This window comes from Pipistrellus hanaki (assembly GCF_964339955.1).
Source record: "Pipistrellus hanaki genome assembly, chromosome: 14".
Taxonomy (NCBI): Eukaryota; Metazoa; Chordata; class Mammalia; order Chiroptera; family Vespertilionidae; genus Pipistrellus; species Pipistrellus hanaki.
In genome coordinates, this window is record NC_140516.1 from 39,171,017 (window position 1) to 39,187,837 (window position 16,821).

Here is a 16,821-nt window from a genome sequence, read left to right on the forward strand (position 1 = left end):
GCTCCCTGACTGGGGATCAAGCCCAAAACCCAGGTATGTGCCCTGATCAGGAATCAAACCAGCAACCTTTCAGTGTATGGGATAACGCTCAACCAACTGAGCCACTCACACCAGTCATCCTCATTTCTGAAAGCCCCAAGGATTTAGCTCACTTGCTGGCCCACATAGTCCAGTTGGCCCTCTAAATTTACCCTTGTCTGAATCTGTATTTACTTAACTTTCCAGATATAGGCATGGGCACTGTACTGTGTTGCTACTATTCCTCGTGGTTCCTTGTCATAGCTTTTTTTTTTTTTTTTTTTTTTTTAATCCTCACCTGAAGATATTTTTCTATTGGTTTTCAGAAAGAGAGGGAGAGACAGAGAGAAATATTGATGTGAGAAAAACATGTTCTTCCAATTCCACCTCCCTGACTGGCTCTAAAACAAGCATACAACTCCTTTCCATTTTAATGAATTTTTAGTGCTAGTCACTCTAAATCTTTTATATTTTCCAAATGGTGTAAGGCCTGCATTCTTTTTTTTTTTTCTCTCTTTTTTTATATATATATTTTTATTGATTTTTCACAGAGAGGAAGGGAGAGGGATAGAGAGTCAGAAACATTGATGAGAGAGATATATCAACCAGCTGCCTCCTGCACACCCCTCACCAGGGATGTGTCCACAACCAATGCACGTGCCCTTGACCGGAATCGAACCTGGGACCCCTCAGTCCGCAGACGATGCTCTATCCACTGAGCCAAACCTGTGTCGGCAAAGGCCTGCATTCTTGAACCCACCTCGATCCTTCCCTCCTTTCATGGAGAGTTCCAGGGCAGGTCACCACCCCCTTATTTTACATTTCCTTTTTTAATTCCAAGGGATGGAATTCACTTATTCCTCCAAATCTTTCAAAGCTCTGCCTCCCACTCAGGGTGATATATAATAACACGACTGAATACTACTACACACTTGGCAATGTTCTAAGTGCTTTAAATATACTATATTTAATCCTTACAATAACCAGATGAAATAGCTACTATTAGCATATTTTTACAATGAGGATTCTACTTTGCCCAAAGTCGCACAGCTAATAAGTAGGTAAAGTCACTAAATACTTCTCTCGGGTAGCCCTTCTCCCTATCAGAATACCCTATGAATGCAAAAACTCGGGTGTTGACTGGTAGAACATTCAAAATCCAGATTCACTTAAAGTTCTATGGAGACTCCATACTGATATCCATAATATCAACATTCTCACTTTATCCAAGAAAAGCCTTAGTCAACTCAGGACCTTGTCTGACAAGCATCTTCCCTACTTTCTAGATACGAGGACAGAAGCAGCCTGATTCAGGAGGTGCACGAGCCACTATGGGGCAGCATCCATACCTTGTGCATGCTCTGGGCAATGCTCACCTCAGAGTGAATGTGGTGCCTACACTTGAAAGTGGAAGTAATTCCGGGATTTTCCCAGGACGAAGCAGCAAGTGGCAAAACCAGGAATTTCCCAATCTCCACTCTAGGTATCAACCGCTATCTGTACCTACGAATAGTGAACTAGCTTCACAGAATTCAATCCAATCTCATCAGAATTGACCAAATCTGCCTATCTTCACAAACTAATAATACAGTTGAAGAGGTTTAAATAAACATGACGATCTCAGGTTCCCTTTCAAATTATTTTACACAAGAAAGAATGCATTTGTACCTTCAGAAGGAGAAACCAACTCCAAATTGACAAGATTGCAGAAAACATTGATTGAAAATCACATTCCTCTGACATCTCCCAGAATGAAAATTCATTGTATGGTTCTCTCTTCAATGAGCAGGAGCCTCTTGTAAATTAACACTGTCTATCTCCTGCTCAAACCCTGAGCTTCCTCAAGCAGCACAACGTCAGTCACTCATATGTTCTTCATTTCCTTTCCTACTGAACCATACAAGCCTCATGAAAACCACCTAAGTATAAAATGAAAATTATAAGAGATTCCCAGAATCTTCTCTAAGAAAGCCCAAAAAGGTGACGGCAACCTTACAAAGCAAATTGATTTCCTGCTAACTTAATAACTAACCTTATAATAACTCAACCATAGTATACCACAAAAAGGGGACCTAAAATTACTGTTCTGGTCCCTGCCTTGAGAAGCTCACAATTAAATGGAAGAAGTACATATTCTGATACTTCTTTATAAACAAACAAAGTAAAGATTTTCCCCGGGATTTTTTTTTTCTTCCAGATATGCCCTCACTTACCATTGCCAATGTATTAAACTCACTGAACCTCCTCACTTCCAGCTGCCTACTAATATCTCCATAGACACATCCCACAGGCAATGTGACCTCAGCACACCAGACTATCTCCTCTGTACTTCTTTCCATACATTCCGACTCTTTAAAAATTTGTTCTACTTTTCCCAGTGCATATCCTGGCCAGTGGAATTCCCATTCACCCAATCTCTCAAATTAGAAACCTTAGCCCACTCTCTCCAGTCACCAAGTCCTGTTGCATCTACCTTCAAATTACTTCTAAAATCCACTCTTCATGTCCACTACCACACTTTTTTCCAGACTCTCACTTAACTGCAACAAAGCAAATTGGTCTCACTGACTCATTTCTCATTAATCTGCACTTCTGTCTTTCCATAACATAAAAAGCACCTCCTGACAACTTCCCTGCCACCTATCCTGATTGGGACAAATTTCTGACTTTTAAACATCACATTATTTTTTTTTTCCTCACACTTGCACCATTTCTGTGTTCATACTGTTCTCTCCAACTGGAATACCTTTCCTTACTTGTGCAAGCTCCTACTCGTTCTTCATCACCCAACTAAAGTATCTCCTTCTTGTGAAGGTTTCCCTGACTCTCCCAGGCAATGGCAGGAGTCCCTTCACACTGTAGAAATTCCTTTATAATGATATGTAACACACAGCACAATTTTCATAGGAATATGTCTTTCTGGTGTCCTTTAGAAAAGATACTCTTATTTCCTTTTTTTACTATTATTGATTTTAGAAAGAGGGAGAGAAACAGACAGAGAGAAACATCAACTTGCTGTTCTACTTATTTATGCATTCATTGGCTGATCCTTGTATGTGCTCTACCGGGCCAGGGCAATGCTCATATTTCTAACCCAGTGCCTGTTACATAGCAAGTGCTCAATAAATGTATGTTGAATAAACAGTTCACCTCCATATATCCTGAATCAATTTATTTGGCCATTTCCCCCAAATATTTCCCAAATGAATTCTTAAATTTGATTCTATGAAAATTTCAAGTTTTATAATAATTTCTTTTGAGTTTTCAAGGTGCTTTTTTTAAATTATACAAATGTTGAACAGGTGGAATGAATGAATGCCTAAACTTCCAGAGAAAAGCTCCCCTATTCATTAAAAGAATGGTAATTCCCCCTTTACAATCCTAACAAGAAGGATCCACCTGTCCCTAGACAGATTATCTTAAAAGACTTTACACAGTACGCAGTGCACACAAATCCAACTGAAGGCACACCCAAATAATCCCAGCTAATTTATGCTAAATTCAAGGCAGGTATATAAACCTTATTTGTCTTGGTTTACAAGTCACTGAGTGCTCAGGTTAGCAAAGAAACAGCTCTGCCTCAGCTCAAAACTTTTTCTGTAGAGGAGTAACTGGGGGAGGGTCTTATAATCAAGAAACATTTATTCGGCCCGGCTCAAATTCTACTCCCCACTCTGCAGAGGCAGCACTCCCCACCTCTGACAGCTCTCCTTCCTCAGGGAGCTAGCTTCTTCCCCACACTTGTCTGGGAACAGGTTCGTGTCCCAGCCTCACACTAAGGAACCCAGAGAACGCACGGCGGCTTCATTGATTCGAAGTGAAGAGTGGGCTCCAGACCGTGGGTCAGGGACTAAAAGGAGCGACAGGAGGGGCCCTTCCGGGACACCTGAGGCTGAGGACCAGGGTGAGGCCGGCCCTTCCCTGATCCTCCTCCAAGGTCTTGCCCTAAGCCCGCACCCCAAGGCCAGGCTGGGCTGAAGGCCACCCAGGAGCGGGGACAACCTGCGGAGGGGAGGCTGCCTTGGGGGTCAGGGTCCGCCCCGGGTTGGGGTCAAAGGTCGGTTGTCAGGAGGGCCCAACAGGGAGCAGGAGGGACTTGACAGGCACCGGACCGGATGTTCCGAGGGGGGCCCCCGGGGCTGGTGAACCGAGGCGCTGTGGGCTCCGCTCCACCGCCCCGGGCCCAGCCTCCTCGCCCCACGCAGCCTCAGCATCTGCCCTCCCTCCCTCTCTCTCCCCGCTCCCCCGCCCGCCGCCACCCCCGGCGTCCCCTCGGCGAGCACAGGCCCCGCCCCCGGCGCCGCCACAGGGCCGAGGCCTAGTCACTGCAGGACCCGCGGGGGCTGGCCAGGTTCGGAGCCCGGCCCGGGCCCGCGCCTCTTACCGAGCCCCCGACTCCTCCTCCTCCACCCGCGCCGCTCCCGGGCGCGCTCGCTCCCGAAGCCACCGACGCCGCCGCTGCTCCGGGCTCACGGCGGCGCTCCGGACCTCCCCGACCCTTCCCCAGGCCCACAGCGCCCCGCTGGGTCCTAAAGCCCGCCGCCTGAGAGCTGCGTCCACACCCTGAGGCAGGCTCAGACCACGACTCCCAGCAAGCATCACAGACAACAACTCCCAAGATGCACCGCGAAAAAAATTAACAAAAGAAATATCTATGTGAGGATCTGCAGGATGCAAGTTGCAAAGGCAATGTTTTTAAATATGGCAGGATCTGACTATGACTATACACTGGCAGAGTTTGGAAAGATGTATGTTCCAAGCTATTTATGGCAACTTTGTAGGATTGGAAAGGATTGGAAACAAATTCATCTAACAAGTATGTATTGTGTGACTACTACGTGCAGAACATCGTGTAAGGCTGTGTTAACTTGGCAAGTAACCTGAGTCTGTTTTTGCATACTCAAAATGGAAGATTAAAAAATATATACTGGGCCTTGCAGGTGTGGCTCATTGGTTGAACATCGACCTATGAAGCTGGAGGTCATGGTTCGATTCCCTGTCAGACAGAGCACATGTCAGAGTTGCAGGCTCAAACCCCAGAGTGGAAAAAAAATTTTTTTTTCAAAGAAACAACAAAACAAAGTGGGTCCTGCAGGAGGCAGCTGATCAATGATTCTCTCTCATCATTGATGTTTTTCTCTTTCTCCCTTGCCCTTTCTCTCTGAAATCAATATATATATATATATATATATATATATATATATATATGTGTGTGTGTGTATATATATATATGTATATATATATATATATACATACACACACACACACACACATATATATATATATATATATATATATATATATATATATATATATATATATATATATTTTAAGATATGCTGGGCCCAGCTGGAGTGGCTCAATTGGTCGAAAATCATCCTGTGCATGTTCAATTCCCAGTCGAGGGCACATACCTGGGTTCCATCCCTGGTGGGATATTCTCTCTCTCTCTCTCTCTCTCTCTCTCTCTCTCTCTTTCTCTCTTTCTCTAAGCCTGTCCTTGGGTGGAGATTACAAAAAAGATATGCTGGGCAGTAACTTCAATGATTTATGGAACTGAGCAGATATAAATATTTTGGAGCCATTTGGCTTAGTGGTAATGGTTCAAATCACACAAGAAGAGAAGGAATGACCTAGGAAGGTTAAAAATGGGGTCAATATAGAATTTAAAACACCTACATTTAAAGAATGGTGAAGGGCCCTGACTGGTTTGGCTCAGTGGATGGAGTGTGGGCCTAAGGACTGAGGGGTCCCGGGCATATACCTTGGTTGCGGGCACATCCGCAGGGGGGGGGGGGGGGGGCGTGCAGGAGGCGGCTGGTCGGTGTTTCTCTCTCATCAATATTTCTATCTCTCTGTCCCTCTCCCTCTCTCTCTGTAAAAAATCAATAAAAATATCTTTTAAAAAATAAATAAATAAAAAAGAATGGTGGAGGAAGATGAACCAATAGCAAACAAAATTCTGGCGATAGAAAAGAGGAAATTGAGAGGGAAAAGATGCTGTGGAAACCACAGGAGGGGGTTTCAGGTAAGTAGTTGTTTAAGAAAGGAATGAAAGAAAACGTGGAGGCAGCAAATGCTAGAGGATCTTTGCAAGAAACTTGACTGAGAGGAAAGGGAGAGGGAACAATAGGGCTAAAGGTAATAAGGAAGAAAGAGTGACTTCTAAGACAGGACAAATGGGAGTGTTTCTATGATGAGAGCAAGTGGAGAGAATGAACCTGATGTAGTAGAAATGGATGCAGTTTTCTCTGGGAATTTGTGGGGGAACAGAGGGAGCAGCAGAACTCGTGAAGAGGGACTAGACTTGGAGGGAGGTGGAAAGAGCCCCTGCATATCAACTTGTAGGTGTTGCGGAGAAATTACACACAGAATCAGTGCCTCTAACGTTGTTGGAGAAATTACACATAGAGCCAGTGCCTCTAATGCATGTTTTAATTATTTTTTTTCTAGCAAGCTGTTAGTTTTAGTGGTGAAGTGTTGATAAAGTGCTTTGGTATACTGACTCTGGACTCAGGTTACCTGTGGTTGAAAGCCCACCTCTACCTCTACTGTTTGATAGCTATGTGACCTTGGTCAATTTACTTAATCTCTCTGTGCTTTTTATTTATTTTTTTAATATATTTTATTGATTTTTTACAGAGAGGAAGGGAGAGGAATAGAAAGCTAGAAACATCGATGAGAGAGAAACATAGATCAGCTGCCTCTTGCCCTCCCCGCCCCCCACTGGGGATGTGCCCGCAAACAAGGTACATGCCCTTGACCAGAATCGAACCTGGGACCATTCAGTCCGCAGGCCGACGCTCTATCCACTGAGCCAAACCGGTTTCGGCCCTCTGTGCTTTTTATTTTCTTTATCTGTAAAAGGGGCTTGTTGTATGGAAGTATTAGCTAGTATAATCATTTTCCATTAAATTGTCACCTCTAGGAGGATGAGGGCTTCTCTTTTGCTCAGGCCTGTCTACTCAGAGTTAAGTGCTCAATAAAACTTCATGAATAAATGAGTGAATAAGCTGGGGTGAGAGGGTGAGGCTTCGAGGGAAGGAAAGCCTTGGGGAAGAAGGATGCTTTCCGTTCAGGGCTCAGCGGGACTGGCATACCAACTCCTGAGTCAGATTCTGGCCACTTCGCGGCTTCCTACATCCCAGCTCAGAGAAAGCGCCTCCAGGGACTGCGAGGTCAGCGGGCAGCCACCGGGGTGCTCCGGGAGCTCCTCCCCGCGGCTGCCGTGACTCCTCCCCGGGCGAGCCCGGGGCGGGGCGGGGCGGGGCCGCGGAGACCCTGAGGCCGGGCCTCCGCCCACCTCATCGGCCCGGGACGGAAGTCTCCGCGCCTCCGCCGACCTCCCGGGCTAGGAACCCGCGGCCCAGCGCGGGGCCTCGCCCCCGGGCAGCCGGCACCATGAAGCGGGCGGCGACCCTGCGCCTGCTCTCCGACCTGAGCAGCTTCAGCGGCGCGGCCCGGCTCCGGGAGCTCCTGGCTGCGGACCCCGCCGTCCGGGTCCGAGTCCGCGGCAGCCCGGACGGCCGCCACCTGCTGCTGCTGCGCCCCCCGGGGGCGCCGGCCCCGCAGCTGCTGGTCGCGGTGCGTGGGCCCGGCGAGGAGCTGGAGCGCGCCTGGCCGGCGGGCCACCCGTCCCCGCTGGACGCCTTCTTCCTGCCGTGGCCCGCGCGCCCCGCGCTGGTGCTGGTGTGGGAGAGCGGGCTGGCAGAGGTGTGGGGCGCGGGCGTGGGGCCTGGCTGGCGGCTGCTCCAGAGCACCGAGCTGTGTCCCGGCGGCGGGTCCCGCGTGGTGGCCGTGGCGGCGCCCCGAGGCCGCCTGGTGTGGTGCGAGGAGCGGCGGGCGGATGCCGAGGACCGGGCACCGCCGCCCCGCGCCGCTGCTTCCAGCCACTGCGTGTGCGTCCGGACCCTGGAGCCCGGCGGGGAGGCCGGCACCAGCCTGGGCCGCACCCGCATCCTTCTGCACCACTGCCCCCCTTTCAGGCTGCTGGCCTCCCGCAAGGACCTCTTCCTGGTGCCCGCGGCCACCACCTTGCCCGGCGTGAGCCACCTTCTGCTCATCTGGAGCCCGGGGAAGGGAAAGGTGACGGTGGCCGCCCCAAGCCTTCGCCTCTCCTACAGTAAGAGCCTGAATCCTGGACGAGGGGACACGTGGGACTTCCGGACCCTGCTCCGAGGTCTTCCTGGGCTGCTGTCCCCCAGGCAGCCATGGACTGTCCATACCTGGGCCCCAACTCCCCAGGGCCTGCTGTGGCTTGACTTCCGGGGCACTGTGAGCCTGGTGCAGCCCCACGGCGGCACCCGGGCTGTGGGCACCTTGCAGGAGGCCCCTGTAAGCCTCGCAGGGTCTGCAGCCCTGGGAACGTTTCATGGCACGCTAGCCTGTGTGCTGGGCTCCACGTTGGAACTGCTGGACATGGGCAGCGGGCAGCTGCTGGAGAGGAAGGTCCTCAGTACAGACCGAGTCCATTTGCTTGAACCCCTAGCGCCTGGCACAAAAGGTGAGGAAGAGACGGAGCCCCGAGCAGGGGGTCTTCGTTTGCTTTCAGCCTTGGGTCTGTTTCAGGTAGCATGGGAAGCCCCACCGACGCTTGAGCTGCCTTCGGCTGAAGACCTGGTGTTTGAGGAAGCCTGCGAGTACTACCAACGGCGGAGCCTGCGGGGCGCCCAGCTCACCCCGGAGGAACTGAGACAGAACAACGTCTTCCGGGCACCTCAGGCCCTGGCCTCCATCCTCCAGGGCCACGTGTCCCCATCTACCCTGCTGACCACCTTGAGGGCCGAGCTCCGCGATTACCGGAGCTTAGAGCAGCTCAAAGCCCAGCTGGTGGCCGGGGATGAGGAGGAGGCTGGCTGGACCGAGCTGGCAGAGCAGGAAGTGGCACGGCTGCTAAGGACTGAGTTGATAGGAGACCAGCTGGCCCAGCTCAACACCATTTTCCAAGCCCTTCCTACAGCAGCCTGGGGTGCCATCCTCAGGGCTCTGCAGCTCCAGCTGGATGGGAATGGCAGGTTGAGGTCCCAAGCTCCCCCTGATGTGTGGAAGAAGGTCCTAGGGGGTACAGCAGTTGGAAAGGACCCCCCCAATGGGGTACTGCCCCTCTTCGAACTGTTGTGCCAGTGCCTCTGCCAGCTGGAGCCACGATGGTTGCCACCCTTTGTGGAGCTGGCACAGCAGCAGGGTGGGCCTGGTTGGGGGGCCGGGAGCCCAGGGCTTCCCCTGTATCGCCGAGCCCTGGCAGTACTAGGTGAGGAGGGGGCCAGGCCTGAGGCACTAGAGCTAGAGTTGCTTTTGGGCAGTGGGCGGCCCAAAGCTGTGCTCCAGGCTGTGGGGCAGCTGGTGAAAAAGGGGCAGTGGGAGCGGGCCCTAGAGTCTGGCTTAGCCCTCGGCCCCTCCAGCCCCCTGCTTCGAAGCGAGATCTTCAAACTGCTGTTGGCCGAGTTTGCTCGGCACCGCCAGCTCGATGCCCACCTCCCCCTCCTGTGCCGCCTGTGCCCACCAGACCTAGCTCCAGCTGAGCTCCTGTTGCTACTGCACACACATCTCCCCGATGAGCCGGAGCCCCCTAGCCCATTCCCTGAGCCTGGAGCAGAACCCCCTCTCACGGTGGGCTTGCTCCGAGCTCTGCTGGAGCAGACTGGGGCTAAAAGACAGTCCTCAGGCCCAGCTCTAAGCCTGTATGAGGACATCCTCTGGGACCCAGGCACGCCGCCCCCTACCCCACCTCGGGGACCTATGACTACCCTCCAGGCGTCAGACCACCCAGGGCCAGGGGCCTGGGCACCATCTGGACAGGACCTCTGTGTGACTGACACAGGCTGAAAATCCTTTCTGTGACTAGAGAAGATGCCTAGGAGTTGGAGAGGGCCAGGGTGGGACCAGTTTGTGCAATACTCTTCTCACTTCTGGAGCAATGTAAAAATATATACATATGTGTGTGTGTTAAATATTGTGGTATAATAAATATGTTTGGTCTTCATCCTCAGGTTTTTGTTCTGGTACAGAGCTCTCCTAAAACCCCTGGACTTTCCTGAGTGATAGGGACATCTTTTATTGTTCATATCGAGCTCCTTTATATCACACCTGCCTGTCTGCTAACGAGGGTGTGGCCCGCAGTCTCTGAGGGGGCTGGTTACCAGAAAGGCCAAGTGTTGAGAGGACTGGAACTTTCAGCCCCATTTCCAATCTCCTGGGGAGGCAGTGGGTTAAAGATTGAGCTCTATCTATAAAAACTGCCGAACAAGGAAATTTGAGCTTTTAGCTTGATGACTACATGAAGGTGCTGGGAGGGTGACACCTAGAGAGGGCATGAAAATGACAGGCACACACATCCATCCTGTGCCTGCCCTCTCTGCATCTCTTCCCTCTGGCTTTTCCTGAGTTGTATTTCCCAGAGTTCTGTGAGTTATTTTAGCAAATTATCAAACCAAGTTATAAGATGGGAATTCCGGCAAGACCGCTTTGGCTCAGTGGATAGAACGTCGGCCTGTGGACTGAAAGGTCCCAGGTTTGACTCCAGTTAAGGGCATGTACCTTGGTTGCGGGCACATCCCCAGTGTGGGGTGTGCAAGAGGCAGCTGATCTATGTTTCTCTCTCATCGATGTTTCTAACTCTCTATCCCTCTCTCTTCTCTCTGTAAAAAATCAATGAAAATATATATATTAAAAAAAAAAAAAAAAAAAAAAGATGGGAATTCCACTAGTTCCTTGCAACTGGCATTTAAAAAAAAAAAAAAAGTCTATATCATTCATGGCCAGACAGTGTGGCTCAGTGATGAGTGTCAACCTATAAACCAGGAGGTCATGGTTTGACCCCCAGTGGGGGGCATGCAGGAAGGAGGCAGCTAATCAATGATTCTCTCGTCACTCTCATCACAAAGATGTTTCTTTTTCCCTCTCCCTTCCTCTCTCTGAAATAAAAACATTTTTTAAAATTTTTATCATTTTAGCCCTGGCCTAAATCTTTATCAATTAGGCATCTTCCCATGGACCAAAAGGTTGCTGGGTCAAATCCCAGTCAGGACACATGCATGTGACTGGCATTTGAAAAGGGCACAGTCTTGTGGGACTGAGCCCTTACCCGTGAGACCTGAACTGACTCCAGGTAGTTAGTGTCAGAATTGAATTGATTTGTAGGACACCCAGTTGTGTGTGTGTTCTACAAGAGAACTGATTGTTGATGTTGGAAAATACTCCAGAATTATAAACACAGCTTGTACATGCATGTTTTTTTAAAATATGTTTTACAGAGAAAGGAAGGGAGAGGGAGAGAGATAGAAACATCTATTGGCTTCCTCCTACGTATCCCCTTCTGGGATCAAGCCTGCAACCTGGGCATGTGCCCTGACCAGGAATCAAACCAGCAACATTGTGCATGGGCCAGTACTCAACTAACTGAGCCACACTGGCCAGAAAATTGAATTCTCTGATATCTTTTGAATAGCTAAAGATATCAGAGGGTTGTGGGTTATAGAGGGAGTTGTTGAACCTAAATCTGTTAACTAAAGTGGCCATTTCCAATCATGAAAATAATTAATACTCATAAGCATTTAATATGCTGGTTTTTTAATAATTCCTCATTTGGAGACAAGATGGCAGGCTCGTAGTGAGCAGACATCAAAGGATGAAAATAGGTATGCCTAGAAGCAAATTTTAAAAGCATTTTCTCTTTAAATCTTTTTTATACCACTTGATAAGCATCTTGATTCACCATGACTGTATCAGCAGTGAAATGGGCAATATCAAACAGAACTATTTTGAAACATTTATTTCTAATCCAAAATGGATCTTTATACTGTGTTAGTCATAAATCCACATACTTGCCGAAACCGGTTTGGCTCAGTGATAGAGCGTCGGTCTGCGGACTGAAAGGTCCCAGGTTCGATTCCAGTCAAGGGCATGTACATTGGTTGCGGGCACATCCCCGGTAGGGGGTGTGCAAGAGGCAGCTGGTCCATGTTTCTCATTGACGTTTCTAGCTCTCTATCCCTCTCTCCTCCTCTCTGTAAAAAATCAATAAAATATATTTTAAAAAATAAATAAATAAATAAATCCACATACTCTTCTCTTCCAGATGACTATAATTGCAAAGAACTTGCTTTTACATCTGATGGCAGGACGATAGTTTGCTATCATCCTTCTGTGGATATTCCATATGAAAACACTAAGCCTATTCCTCAGCCAAATCCTATGCATAATTATGAAGAAACACAGGATCAAATACTGAAAACCAGATTAGAAGAAAAAGATTAACACTTTGAGCAAGGACCATGATAGAATAACTTAGCAAAATGTTCTTTACTACTAAGCACCGTTGGTATTTTTATGGACAGTATCATACACGTCGTAGAAAATTGAATTCTCCAAAAGACAGATGATATTGAGGTTTTCGAAAGTAAAATGCTGTCCTGTTCTCATTTTCCATTTGAAAAAATGCAATCAGATATATTCACTGCTATGTTATATAGTAAAATAATAATAAAATGTCTTTTGATCTAAAAAATTAATTAAATAATTACTCATTTAATACTTCTGATAACCCCAGCAGGAAAGTAATAATAGTATCCCTATTTTACAGGTGATGAAATGCATTTAGAAATAGGAAATAAGGTTTAGAAAGATTATTGAGATCAGTCAACTCAAAGGTAGCAACTCTTTTTTTATAATATATGTTTGTTACTGATTTCAGAGAGGAAGGGAGAGGGAGAGAGAAATAGGAACGTCAAGGATGAGAGAAAAAGAATGGCTGCCTTCTGCACACCCCTACTGGGGATTGAGCCCACAACCAGGACATGTGTCCTTGACCAGAATCGAACTCAGGACCCTTTAGTCCACAGGCTGACATTCTATCCACAGAACCAAACCAGCCAGGGCAATGTTTATTTGTTTTTAAAGTATGTTTTTTATTTATTTTAGAGAGGAAGAGAGAGTTAAAAACATCAATCAGCTGCCTCCTGCATGACCCCCACTGGGAATTAAGCCCACAACCCAGGCATGTATCTTGACTGGGAACTGAACCGGCAACTTCTTGGTGCGTGGGATGACATTCAACCAACTGAGCCTCACCGTATGTGCTAAACTCCATGTTGAATACAGCTATCAGGAACTTTCCTTAGGAAGTGTTCAGATGTGCCAGAATTTTATTCACACTGACCTGGGTGGTCAGGGGAAGACAGGGCGCTTCAAAGAATGGGAAAGAAGGAGACCCAAACCCCCCACCCCACCCCCCCCAGCTCCATAGGGAGCCACCCCAGGCTGGAATGCCTGACACTTCCTGGAGAGAAGGGAAGAAGAGTCCTTGAAGTGGCTCCTCAAAGTCTCCACTTATTCTCTTCCTATGCACAGGCTCCCCCTAGTGGTTCCTCTTGTCACCGCCAGCTGCACCCACTACCTTAAACCTGCAGGCATTTGACCATTTCTGAAGGACAGAGGAAGCCTCTGGAGGTGATAAATTAATGTTCTCGAAGGGTAAGAATGGAGGAAAGGGAAGAGAGGTGGGAAGGGGAGGGAAAGGAGAGTGAGGGGTGGCCTTCACCAAGCATGAGGGTGGTGCCCTGGCCAGTGTGCTCAGTTGGTTGGGTGTAGTCCTAGCCCTCTTTGAGTTAAAGGTGAATGATGGACAATGATACACAAGGCTAACAAAAGTTGCTGGTTTAATTCCCAGTCAGGGCACATGCCCTGGTTGCAGTCTTTTTTTTTTTTTTTTTTTTAATATATTTTATTGATTTTTTACGGAGAGGAAGAGAGAGGGATAGAGAGCTAGAAACATTGATGAGAGAGAATCATCGACCAGCTGCCTCTTGCACACCCCCCACTGGGGATGTGCCCGCAACCAAGATACATGCCCTTGACCGGAATCGAACCCGGGACCTTTCAGTCCGCAGGCCTACGCTCTATCCACTGAGCCAAACCGGTCTCGGCCCTGGTTGCAGTCTTGATCCCCAGTGTGGGGTGTGCAGGAGGCAGCCAATCAATTATTCTCTCTCATCACTGATGTTTTTCTATTTCTTCCTCTCCCTTCCTCTCTCTCTGAAATCAATAAAAACATTTTTTTTTTAAGTCACATTCATGGTAGAGGCTGAAACAGCAATTAAGTTTGCCATTTGGGGCCGTTGTCTCTTTCTAACAGTATCCTTTAATATTTTTTGTAATAAACTGGCAATCTAGTAAGTAAACTGGTTTCTTGAGTTTCGTGAGCTGTTCTGGCAAATTAATCAAACAGATGAGGGCGATATCCCTCCCCCTCATGAGAATGTTCAATGTACAGCCTAGTCAGAAGCACAGGTATCAACCTGGACCTGTGTTGGATGTCTGAAGTGGAGGTCTGTCTTGTAAGATGGAAACCTTCACCTGTGGGATCTGAAATGATTCTCCAGGTAGATAGTGTCAGAATCTAGCTGAAATATAGGACACCCAGTTGCTGTCAGATAATTGCTTGGTGGTGTTGAAGAAAATAGTGGCGATGGAGGGCAATCCACATTTGATCCCCGGCAAGGGCCTGAAGTCTGGGGGGGAGGAGGGGGTGGACAGGATAACAAACCACCAGAGCTCCCCCCTGCAGGCTCTTTCCACCTCACCCAGCAAGTTGGATTGGATTTTTCTAATGAGCTTCCATCCACAGAGAGTATTTATATCCCTGTCCTGGGAGGTACTGTTTATATCCCTGTCCTGGCGGGTAGAGGGCGCAGGGTCAGGATACCAGGAATGAGGGAAGGTTTGGGGGAAGAGGGTGTCCTGCCCAGATATGATCCCTAGGGAGAAGAGCCAGAGAAATGAGGTTGGGTAGGCTGGGGTCAGTCACCTGTGACTGTGATTCCGGGAATCTGACACTCCTGTGGGTGTGACTCAGGCTCTCTGGGAGGCTGGGATTCTGGAATGGAGGGTGGGATCTGAATCTGGCCCAGAGGGAAATTCCTAGGGTGGAGGGAGAGTTAAGTCCACTCTGTGCCTTCGAGGATGAACTTAAGGGAGGAGAGGCTGCACTTGTTATTTCTGAGGGAGTAGCTGCTGTAGGAAATGGCTTCGTATAGCTGCTTTTTGTTTATAGACTGCAGATGTTCCAGCTCCTAGGGAGACAAGGCAGAAGGGGAAAGCTAGAATTAGGTTGGGAGGGTAGGAAGGTGGGGGGGAGGGAGGGTGCGGAGGACATTCAAGGCCGGGTCAGAAAGTAGAGAGAGATGAGAATCAGGAAAAGAGGACAGGTGGGAGTGTGGAAGGGTGTAGAAGTTAGGAGGGGATGGATGAGAGGTGGCGGAGGGGTGGTGGTTAGGAGTGTAGGGGAGTCAGGAGTGAAGAAGAAAATGGAAGAGGTGTCAGGGGCAGATGAGAGGAGCGAGGGCATGAGCAGGGGTTGGGTTTGGGAAGTTCTGGGTAATGAAAAGAGGTGTTTTTTGGAGTCATGGGGCCCAGATAGTCAAGGTGGGGAGGGGTCACACAGGTTAGGGTGGGATCTTCCTGAGGAGACCAAGAGGGGCTCCTGAACTAAGGGACCAGCTTTCAGACAGGAGAGGTGGGCACTGGGTAGGGAAGGTCAGCATACAGAAGGAGCCTGGTCATGGCCAGCAGGAAGCAGGTAGGCAGGTTCTGGGGACTGCACGGATGGAGCTTATAGCTTCTGCAAAATTCACACAGGCAGTTATACAGTATGAGGCCAGACAGAAAGAACACCAGAACAAAGATGAGGCAAACACCATTACGTAGCCAGCCTTATATTTCAAGACCTGGGAGGGGGGCCAGGCAGGAATGTGGCCTTGGACTTCAGCCAAACATTGGTTAGCTACTCACACATCCTGTCCTCCCTCCTATGTGTGCAGGACAGGCTGGGGCAGTGACAGGGGTGGCCTCTGGAGGCCGGGCCAGCAAACAGAATTCCCTTTATCTTCTAGCAGCTGTCCCACTAGCTGTCCTTATTTTTTATGCTCTCAGCAAGTTTAGGTCTCGGTGGGGCAGGAGGCAGAGTGGTAAGACAGAATGGACCCAATTCAGCACCTTCTGAGCAAAGGCAGACCCTCTCCTTACACCATCCAGAAAGCATCTTTTTTTTTTTTTTACAGAGAGGAGAGAAGAGAGATAGAGAGCTAGAAACGTCAATGAGAGAGAAACATCGACCAGCTGCCTCCTGCACACCCCCCACCGGGGATGCGCCCGCAACCAATGTACATGTCCCTGACCGGAACCGAACCCGGGACCCCTCAGTCCGCAGACCAACGCTCTACCGCTGAGCCAAACTGGCTTCGGCCAGAAAGCATCTTGATGTAACGACATGGGACAGGAAGGCTCTGATGGGGTGCCCCTGAGACTCTCTGCCTGTTATACTACCCTACTTGTTTTGCAGTTTCTTAGTTCCTAACTCTCCATTCCTCTACTCCAGTCCTCCCACACATCCCGCTTCAGGGGCCCATCCATTCCCATCCCTGTGAGCTTCAGAGCATCCCCTTGGGCAACCTCCTGGCAGTGAGCTGGCTGGAAGAGGGGAGATGAAGAGACTATTCATGTACTTTCTCAACTCTATTATTAACTCATCCTCCTAACAATCCTGTAAGACAGGTGCTGTTATTATCCCCATTTTAGAGATGAGGAAACAAGCTCAAAGAGATGAAATGACTAGCCGAAACCGGTTTGGCTCAGTGGATAGAGCGTCAGCCTGCGGACTGAAGGGTCCCAGGTTCGATTCCGGTCAAGGGCATGTACCTTGGTTGTGGGCACATCCCCAGTGGGGGGTGTGCAGGAGGCAGCTGATCGATGTTTTTCTCTCATCAATGTTTCTAACTTTCCATTCCTCTCACTTCCTCTCTGTAAAAA

General features: G+C 48.9%; 2 protein-coding genes and 1 pseudogene across 3 annotated transcripts in view; 2 read left to right on the forward strand and 1 right to left on the reverse strand.

Annotated features, from left to right (window-relative positions):
• The window catches only part of ARMH3 (armadillo like helical domain containing 3), a 142,322-nt gene extending 137,725 nt beyond the window's left edge, over positions 1-4,597 (reverse strand). The window contains exon 1 of the mRNA XM_084903773.1: positions 4,403-4,597. The gene's annotated coding sequence lies outside the window, so the exon portion shown is untranslated. The remainder of the gene's footprint in view (positions 1-4,402) is intronic.
• Positions 4,598-7,311: 2,714 nt separating this feature from the next.
• On the forward strand, positions 7,312-10,133 carry HPS6 (HPS6 biogenesis of lysosomal organelles complex 2 subunit 3). The gene has a single exon (XM_084904700.1). The coding sequence runs from the start codon at positions 7,420-7,422 to the stop codon at positions 9,841-9,843; it is 2,424 nt and encodes an 807-aa protein (XP_084760826.1). The 5' UTR covers positions 7,312-7,419; the 3' UTR covers positions 9,844-10,133.
• A 1,415-nt stretch (positions 10,134-11,548) lies between these two features.
• Positions 11,549-12,398, forward strand: LOC311632631 (large ribosomal subunit protein mL42-like; annotated as a pseudogene). Its single transcript has 2 exons — positions 11,549-11,862; positions 12,095-12,398. The product of its transcript is annotated as a large ribosomal subunit protein mL42-like (transcript).
• Positions 12,399-16,821: the final 4,423 nt, after the last annotated feature.